This window comes from Elaeis guineensis, chromosome 5 (genome assembly GCF_000442705.2).
Source record: "Elaeis guineensis isolate ETL-2024a chromosome 5, EG11, whole genome shotgun sequence".
Taxonomy (NCBI): domain Eukaryota; kingdom Viridiplantae; phylum Streptophyta; class Magnoliopsida; order Arecales; family Arecaceae; genus Elaeis; species Elaeis guineensis.
The window spans coordinates 129,518,918-129,529,221 of NC_025997.2; the positions used below are offsets into that span (position 1 = coordinate 129,518,918).

Below are 10,304 nucleotides of genomic sequence, written 5' to 3' on the forward strand. Positions count from 1 at the left end.
TAAATATGGTATTAATGCAGAATAGATGATAGATTATCTCTCTCTCAAAAATTGATTAAATTGTATGAAATCTACTGTCCTTCCATTAATATTGTTCAAGGGACAAGGCTACAGGAGGTTGGAGGAAGTTTGGAAATTCAAAAAAAAAAAGTACAACAAATTCATAATATTGAAAACGTGGGAGCTTTTGTTGGCTAGAATGTGAGAGTTTATCGCAAACATCAATGATATAAATCCAACGAAAAACGACGTGGCAATTAGGAAAAGGCAGGACCACATGCATTGCATTTTAAGCAGTCGTACGAGGTTGCAGGAAAGAACCAGTACGATTTTTGTTTACGCCCAAGATAGTGCCCCACTTGGTAATTGATATAATTGTTTGGTCTGGGACGTGTTGTGGACCGACTCGCATTCTTTTCTCCCGCCACCTCCCCGTGAACTTCCTGCTGAAGCGGACGTACGATGATTGATGCTTCTATCGGAGGGTAGGCCGTGACGGTACCGTCACGTGCTGTCATCTTAATCAAGGGATGCGGCCGATTGCAGCTATAAGTGAGACCCCAACGCTTCAATCTCCCATCGTTCTATTCCTCTTTCCGATCAGCAAGAGAGAGAGTTCCTAAATTTCCTCTCAAGGTATTTTTTTTTCTTTTTTTTTTTTTTTCTTTCTTTAGTTTTAGAATTATTCATGTACGTGCTTTGGGTTTTTTAGATTTTCTTTCTAGTTGACCATGAAAAGCAGATTCAGTCCCAAAGAAATCTCTTATATCATCAAAGAACTTTGTTGCTTTAAAAATTAAATTTATATATTAAAAAAAGAAAACAGTAAAACACTTAAATCCTTCAGATTTAGAATGCCTTGAATTCTTGGAGCCGTGGAGCAAAGAAAAAGAGCCCATGCTTTTAGATTTTCTTTCCTCTGTTATTTCGTTATTTTCATTCTTTTCTTCTATATTACAATTCCGAGATCTCTTACACGTGTTATGACTGATGGAATGATATGGCAAGACATGGGATCTACAACATAAATGCCATGCTTTTAGATTTTCTTTCTTCTGTTATTTCGTTATTATTTTCATTCTTTTCTTCTGTATTACAATTCCGAGATCTTTTACACATGTTATGACTAATGGAAAGATATGGCAAGACATGGGATCTACAACATAAATGTCATATGCCAGGTCAGTTTAGAAAGCCAATTCGGAAAGAGGGATTGGGATGTAAATGGTTCTTTCTGTAACGATATTATCTTCGAATGATGAGCATTTGCGATGGAGAAGCGGTGGCGATCCTTTCATTAATATTCCGGACAATAAAAGAGTGGATAAGTACTTTTTTCTTTGATAAAATATTGGAGCCAGTGGCTGTATATTAAGAAAGCTGAGAAAGGTACAAGTAAGTGTAGCTAATTACAGAAATAAAGATCAATAAAACCAAAATCTTCTGAAATCAAACACAAACAGGAGCAAGAGCCTATAATATTTACAAACAAAAAGAAACTAGTCCTATAAACAGAAGGAATAGATATGGTAACATGAGTACAACAGTCATCGAGTACAAAAGAGAAAAGTAATGATGCATCAGCTTGTAGCTTAGAAACCATTGATAGTCCAAAGGTAGTCTTCCAAATTGATGTAGTCTTCAAGAACTTGTAGATTATATCTGTGAAATAGAACTATGTAGATTATATCTGTAAAATTTAATTTTAAAAATTAAATTTTATTATTTTTTAAAATCTTCCTTCTTCCCTCCTTTCACATATTTTTCAAAATTATCTTTTAAAATTAATATTTTAAAATTATTTTTTAAATTTTTTAAAAATAATATTTTATTATTATTTTAAAAAACTATTTTTATTATAAAAATCTTCTATTTTTAATAATTTTTAATAATTTATTTTTTATTTTTATTATTTTTAAATATTTATTATTATTATTTATTTTTTTCTTTCCTTCTCCTTCTCTCGCACGCCATACCTCCCCAGCTCTGTGCGCCTTATCCCCCGTGGTACCCCACATGTTGCCGCAACGGCACCATCCCCCGATCCCTCGATCGTCTGCACCACCCCCTAGCCCTTCGGTGAATCTGCAATACCCCATGACCTTCACAGCCGCATTCATCGCCACTCTCACCCACCCACACCGCTGCCCTCACCCACCCCCCAGTCTCTTGCACCCCACCCCTCGCAGCCCCCTACACTGCCCCTGACAACCCGCATCGTCCGTCGGTGCCTGTGCTGCACTTGCGGCCCCTTGGTGTGCACCCAATGCATGAAGTCACGGAGGAGACAAGGGAAAGGGACTGGGCGTGAAATTGCGAGCCAAAACAGTGATTCCAGTGAAATCGCCAGTCCAAAAAGCGATTTTAGTGAAAACGCACGTCAAAATGGCAATTTTAATTTTGTCTACTTCACCTGGTCAGATGGGCTCGAGGTGGGCTGAGTTGGCTGTGAAATCGTCATTTGAAGTGGTGATTTCATGCGTGGACGGTAGTTTTGATATTAAATCGAGGAAGAAGATATTTTTGAAAATAAATAATAAAAAAATAATTAAAAAAATCCCTTATTAATCGCTATAATTGTTTAGTGTGGGATTTGTCGTGTGACGTCATCAGGACATACGTCACATACCAGAGGGCTTAATCTAGAACCTGCCACGTGTTGCTACTCCTTTGGCCTGCCGTGTTGAATCAATAGCAGGCCTTGATTATTTTTGCCCATTTGTGGATAGCCATTGGACCAATCTAATTGGCCTTTGCCTTTCATTTTAGGCAAATCAATCTTCACCGTAGAGCCATTCCCCCTTCGGCTATATGAGAGCATCCATCCCCACCTCCTTGTCGGACATCAATTAAACTTGCCTCTTTCTAAAAATTCTCCGCGGATCCTCTGCGCGATCAGGTGAGCATTTTGGTTTTCTCTTTGCATTTAATCTTTTTAATTAAGCACAAGCACATTATTGCTAATACTAGTTTTGAGCTCCCACGGCATTCTAGATCACATAATAGGTCATTAAAAAAAAATATTGATAAATAATAAAATAATATCTATCTAAATTCATGATGTCGATCCATATTCTCAATTATTAAATTTTAAAAATATCATATAAGTCTCATAAATAAATTTTAATTCAGTCTTTTAATAACATCATGTTTGAATTCAATGTTTTAAAAATTGTTAGGTAGGATAGTCTAGATACTTAATATAATGTAGATTAATTTTGATCCAAATAATATTTATAGAGGATAAGATGCTGCTTATATGAATAATTAAATAGCTAATCTATTTTTTCATAATTTCAGCTTTCATATATATATATATATATATATATATATAATGATGTATTAAATAGTGATTAGGTAGGACGTCTTCAGTTTTTACCTAAAAACATAGATTATATCACTGGTTCGGACAATTCTGGTCAAGCTGGACTACTTTTGTAAGCTCCATCAAAAAGTAGCTTGTTAAGTTTTTGATACATGCAAATAGATCTTGTGAAAAAATTTTGCCCTCATGTAACCGCTGATGCCAAGAGCATGGACACTGGTATGAAGTCCAATATTGGAACAGCGACTAACATAAATAAATAATAAAAAAAATGTTTCAATCGGGCCTTCAGACACCTCACACGTACTTATTGGATCTAAATTTTGAAATTGAAAAGAATAATATCTATTCTTTGAATAATGTCCCGGCGTCCTGTCCCCTTTATGACCCTTTGAATCTGGCAATGGGTGATTGGGGTGCTCCCGAGTATTCCAGGCCATCGAATGGGAGGCCATGTTGGTGCCTCCGAACAATATTTTATCATGACAGTAGTTTTGAGTCCTCACATTGCACGTATATTTTAGATCACAGAATTAATTATTTAAAAAAAATTATTAAAAATAATAAAATAATATTTATTTAAATTTATGAAGTCCATCCATATTCTCAACTATTGTAAGATGATAATAATATCAGACTTTAAAAACATCATTTAAGTGACCTAAGTGAGCTTTAATTCAGTATTTTAATAATATTATATTTGAATTCAATGCTTCAAAAATTGTTAAGTAGAAGAGTCTAGATATGTAGCATATTGCAGATTGATTTTGATCCAAACGGCATTCATAGGTAATAAAGTGCTGCTTACGTGAACAATCTAAATAGTTAATCTATTTTTTCTCAATTTCAGTTTTCATATATATATATATATATATATATATATATATATATATATATATATATATATATATATATATATTTAGTATCAGCATAAGTATTATAAATTGCTATTGTTGTGTGGTTTCCCTAACAAAAATGCTTAAGATCTTGACATCCTATCTCGAATGTCTTTCCCTAACATGATTTATTTTTCATTTCATTATCTTTTTCAAAGATCCGTGGGGAAGGAGGGCACTTAGAGAGAGATTAGAAGGGTTTTTTAAGTTCTGATTGGCCTTTTTGTTGAAGTACATGGGATTTGTGAGAGTTGTAGTGGTGTGAGGTGTTCCGTTGAGGTTTTGAGAGCTTAATCTTGGTAGAAGCATCATATTTGATAGGATTTGGAGATTTTCTCAAATAATATTATATATCAAATATATTTTAATTAAAAATAATTTTTTAATAATTATTTATTCTAGTCTTTTCATATTTTGATGAATCCCGCTACGTAGCACGGGACTCTTTCTAATTGACCACATACTCGGCCACAAAGAAATCTCTTATATCATCAAAGATCTTTGTTGCTTTAAAAATTACATTTATATATTAAAAAAAAAATAGTGAAACACTTAAACCCTTCAGATTTAGAATGTCTTGAATTCTTGGAGCCGTCGGGCAATGAAAAGAGAGCCCATGCTTCTGGATCTTCTTTCCTCAGTTATTTCGTTTTACCAATAAAAATAATATTAAAGAGGAAACAAATATTTTCAAATACAATTTATTTTCTAGTAGCATACTTAGGGTTCCTTTGAAAATTTTTATCATAAAATTTCAATACAGGTTCCATGAAAATTCTTTCCAACGTGTTCCTTTTGTTTCCAAAATTGAAATTGTAAAAATTAAGAATTTACGAAACAAAAAAAGGGTTTTCAAAATATTTTTCCTTTCCTTTTTGAAAATTTAAGAAAAATTCAAAAAATATTTTCTTGTTTCTCAACAACGTTCCCAAAAATGAAATCGCCAAAATAAATTTCTAAAATCCAAAAGTTCAAGAAAATTTCAAAATAATCTTTTTCTTATCTTAGAAATTCAAGAAATTCCAAAAAAAAATAAATGTCAAGAATAAATATTTTCTTTTCCCAAAATTTTCAAATTTTAAACAATTTCAAAAAGTGAATTTTCATAGTAAGTTTCTCAAAATCCAAAAATGTCCAAAAATATTTCTCATTTCTTTGAAAAATTCCAAAATATGTTTTATTCCTTACAAAAATGAAGAAAATCAAAAACATGTTTCTTTCCTTCCAAAAAATTCCAAAACATTCTAAAAATCAAATTTCAAGAAAATTAAAAAAGTTCGAAAATTTTCAAAAATGCTTTTCCTTACTCGAAAATTTTCAAAATTTTCCAAAGCAAGTTTTCAAGAAATAAATTTCAAAATTTGTTAATTTTGCAAATCAATTTAATTTCCGAAAGCCATATCTTTTAATTGGAAATCTGTTTTGAACGAATTTTGTATGGTTGGATATCTCTTCAAGCCTAGTTTTCAAATTTTGAAATCATGCTTTCTAATTCCCTATGGATTTTTTACAGTCAATGAAAGGCCCCTCTCTCTATTAAATTGATCTCTGTATCAAAAATCTCAAAATTCATGCAAATCGAGGGTGACATTAGGATCCACAAAGTTGGTAATTGAAATTGGACTTTCAAAGCCCTAAACCATCACTTGATTTTGCTCAAAATGGTTTCTAACTATTTTTTCAAATTTTTCTAAAAATTAGTCATAATTGGTTGAATTTTGTAAAAATGAAAAAGTTCCTTATTGTATGCGAATTTTTTGATTTTTAAAGTAAAAAATTTTACATTTTTAAAGTATATGATGTTTTGTATCTAGGTACTGAAAATCATCAACTTTTGATCATGTTTGATTATGAAATAAGAAAATTTCTGAATGAACAAGACCTTCTGCAGTTGTCTCTTTTAAAAAACAAAAATCGTTGAAAACCCAAAAAAATACCTTTTTGTTTGAATTTTCCTTTCATGGAACATAATATTAGCTAGGGTCTTATCATTGAGAATTTTCCATCAAAATATTTTTATCTTTTTGCTAGTTCGGTTGATTGATTAATTAGTAAGCTGGATTTAAGCATCTTCATCTAATTTGACGGGTGAAAGTCGAAAATTCTCTGCAGTTGCTGATGAAAGGAAATATGAAAGTGTGGAAAGCAGTGGCAACATGGGTTTGGTGGGCTGCCATAGTTGGACCAGCTTGGGTGTGCACGTCAACGGTAGAAGATAAATACACACTCCGCTACAACACGGTGCGCTTCACCACCGTAAATGCCACTAGGGAAAGCTACACGCAGTTTATGAAAGATCTGAGAGATCAATTGGCAAGTGGAGATGAGAGGTATGGAATACCAGTGTTACGTGATCCATCCACAGTGCCCGATTCCCAGCGGTTTCTTTTGGTGGAACTCTCAAATTGGGGGGAGGCATCCGTCACATTAGCAGTAGATGTCATCAATGCATATGTGGTGGCTTATCAGGCGGGAGATCAGTCCTACTTCTTTAGAGATGCTCCGGACGTTGCATTTTCTAATCTTTTCACAAACACAGAGCGACAAACTCTTTCATTCAATAGTAGCTATCCCGCACTTCAAAGAGTTGCAGGCGAAGATAGAGAGAACATCGACCTAGGAATATTGGCACTAGAGGAAGCGATCTCATCGCTTCATAGGACCAGCAGCGTTCAGCAAAACACCCAGGCTCGTTCTCTTATAGTTTCCATCCAGATGGTTTCAGAGGCAGCGCGATTTAGATATATCGAGCAACGGGTGCGCCAAAGCATTACAAGCGGAGGATACCAAACCTTTCGCCCCGACGCTAGCATGCTCAGCCTCGAGAATAACTGGGGAGCCCTCTCCACTGCAATCCAGGAATCCAATCAAGGAGTTTTTTGCAGCCCAGTTCAATTACAAAGACCCAACTATACCCCGGTCATGGTGGACAGTGTGACGCCAATCATAATTTCAAACCTGGCATTCATGGTGTTCGTTTGCGCGAACCAAGCATCATCTCAGTTTTCTCCGCTTATAAGGTCCGTCGTCGCCGAGGATGACGGCGATACTTGTGCACATCCAGAGCCCACGACACGCATCAGCGGTCGAAATGGTCTATGCGTTGATGTGAGGGATGGACAATACAACGACGGAAACCCGATACAGCTGTGGCCGTGTAAATCTAATACGGACGCGAATCAATTGTGGACTTTGAAAAGGGATGGGACAATTCGATCTAATGGCAAGTGCTTGACCACCTATGGTTATAGTCCAGGAAGCTATGTGATGATCTATGATTGCACCACTGCCGTGACTGATGCCACCCGTTGGGAAGTATGGGACAATGGAACCATCATAAATCCCAGGTCAGCGCTAGTCTTGAGCGCAGAGTCAGGGAATAGTGGCACCACACTCACCGTGGAGACCAACATCTATGCTTCCCGTCAAGGCTGGCTCGCCAGCAATAATACACAACCTTTCGTGGCGTCCATTGTTGGGTTTATGGATCTCTGTTTGGAAACGGACGGAACCGGCGTGTGGGTAGGGAATTGTGCGAGCAACAAGGTAGAACAAAAATGGGCTCTCTATGCAGATGGTTCTATACGGCCTCAGCAGAACCAAGACCGCTGCCTCACCAGTAATGATCTTCTCCAGGGAACGAATATCACCGTTGTCTCTTGTAGTCCTGGGTCCTCTGGGCAACGCTGGGTGTTTACAAACGATGGCACCATTTTGAATTTGAAGCAGGGACTCGTGATGGACGTGAAAGGATCTGATCCAAGCCTTAAGCAAATAATCTTGTGGCCGTTCACTGGGAATCCTAACCAGAAGTGGCTTCCAATGCTTTGATTACATCTGCTCTCTTGCGGTGTCTCCAGCTTATGAGTAGCTCAAATAAAAGACATCAAATTATGGGTGAGGTTAGCGAGCCCTTGGTAGTTTGTGTGGTGGCCCTGGCCCACTTGGTTGTTCGAATTTCCCTTTTCCTTAGGTTTGTTTCCTATCTTCTCTTAATATGTGTGGTTGTGGAGTTTGGTCTGTTAAGTGGAGTGAATAGGTAGCAACTTCAGAGCTACGAGCCCAACATGCATGCAAGGAGCGTCTGTTATTCCCTATATATGCTGTATTTAAATGGGGATAAATTGCATCCGTTGTTACTGAAGTTGTCACTAATTATATTTCACTTTACGGGCGCAAAATTAAATGAGTCTTTCGGCTCTGATGAATATTTTATGCACAACTATTCTACAAGATCATGCATGATTGAACCTCCGTTTCTGCTTAAGGAAGCTTCCAAGTTCACAATTTTTTGTGCAGTAGCAAACAAAACAATGATTTCAGCAAAACCCATATCAGCATAGGGAGCGGTCAGGATATATACTTCATCCATCGTATAATCTACCACGTATGGAAAAAGATCAAAGAAAAAACTTATAGAAATAATAATAATAATTTAAGAATTTCAGTAATCTTCTCAGCTAGCACATAAAGGGGGTATTTGATTCGTAACTGGAATCAAAATGGGAATGGTAATGAGAATGGTTAGGAATCGGAATGATCAAATCCTCCGAAGTGTTTGGATCGTGACCGGAATCGAAATCGAAATCAGAATTGAAATGAAAAATTGAATCCATAGAGGAGAATAGAGATTGAGTTCTATATAGATTGATCCCTTCACATTCTATCCCAGAATCGAAATCGGAATGGAACTTTTTCCAACCAAACCGTTGAAATGGGAGTCACTCATTTCGATTTCGATTTCAAACCTCCATTCTCTTTAACCAAACACCCCTAAAAAGATTAAAAAACTCAATCATAATATCGATAGCCACAATCCTCTCGATCTTCCAAACTCCAGTCAAGGAGGACTTGCAAGAATCAATGTCGTTTAATAAAACCGATCTAGTTCCCACCAACTTCTAGAATGATCTAAACTTGGCATGCAAAGTTATTGCCAAGGAGCAAATGAGCAATAAGTTGGATGAAGTGTCTACAGTGGTGGGGGTGCTTTTGGGTATTTTCGGCAAAGATTGAACATCTTATAACTACAGTGACAAGATTTGAGGTCAATAAGTAATAGAAATGGTCGTGATTTTTGACAAGATCAAATCCAAGATTGTGTGGTGGTTAAAAGCAAATAACCAGCTCGGGATTTACTCTTCTGAAGACTGCCTTAGATGTTTTGATCTTGTGAGAAATGGTTTGGTGTGATGTATTTTATGTTGCAGACACTACTGGTGTCATTATTGTACTGTTATTCGTTTTTCATACATCAGGTTGGCTGGGTGTTACCAGCTTATAAGGTGTAATCAGTATGTATGTTTTAATAAAATTCTATATTTTTATCAATCAAAAAAAAAAAAAAAAAAAAGGAACAAATGGGCATGGGTGTTGGGAATAGTGTCCCAAAGCCAATCGTCAGCCTGTTGACGGTTGTACTCCTTTTGTATTAGTACATGAATTATAAATAAATAAAAGTTATTTTGATATTTTTTTATTACAAATGTTTCATCTTCTAATGAACTCCTATGTTGTGGTGAAGTCTTTAGGACTATTTAGACTCGACAAAGGAGGATTTGTCGCTTAGTCCTTAAACCTATTCGCGACCAAATGATACGTTGTTACCAAGGACGACAACGTTTATCGAGCATAGGTCGTTGTGTGCCATATGGGTTGGTTGTCCTCATAACCAAGGAGTGTGGAGACACTGGTATGGCATACAGGTGAGATGTAATCGTACATTTGCACTGAACGTGACCGACTCCGGAGCTATTTCTGCTGTCAAGATTTGCTTCGATGAGATATGGGTATAAATATCCCTCCGACCTGAGACCGTCACGGTGACTTGCAAGCAACTCACTGCACTTAGGCATTGGACTACCTGAATTTCTAATTCAGTGATGGAAGGCTGCTGGGTGTAGTCAAGTACTTGACTTGTCTGTGCGTGTGTCAAGATGGGATTGACTACTCCAGTTTAAGAGCTGTGTACAGTCGTGTTTTAATTTAGCAAAATTTTGATCAGTATAGTCCTAGTGAGGAGTCACAGGACTAATTAAGTTGAGCACGATTCGGATGATCTCATCAGGGTTGACAGTTTAACC

General features: G+C 36.3%; 1 protein-coding gene across 2 annotated transcripts; it reads left to right on the forward strand.

Moving 5' to 3' along the window:
- Positions 1–479: 479 nt before the first annotated feature.
- LOC105045692 (ricin) lies at positions 480–8,402 on the forward strand. Of its 2 annotated transcripts, XM_010924058.4 has the most exons (3): positions 486–636; positions 2,770–2,899; positions 6,334–8,402. In XM_010924058.4, exon 3 carries the CDS (start codon positions 6,340–6,342, stop codon positions 8,050–8,052), a length of 1,713 nt encoding a protein of 570 aa, XP_010922360.1. In that variant the 5' UTR covers positions 486–636; positions 2,770–2,899; positions 6,334–6,339; the 3' UTR covers positions 8,053–8,402. The 2 variants fall into 2 exon arrangements, with proteins under 2 accessions (XP_073114669.1, XP_010922360.1); XM_073258568.1 differs by lacking the exon at positions 2,770–2,899 and having other exon boundaries at positions 480–636.
- The last annotated feature ends 1,902 nt before the right edge of the window (positions 8,403–10,304 follow it).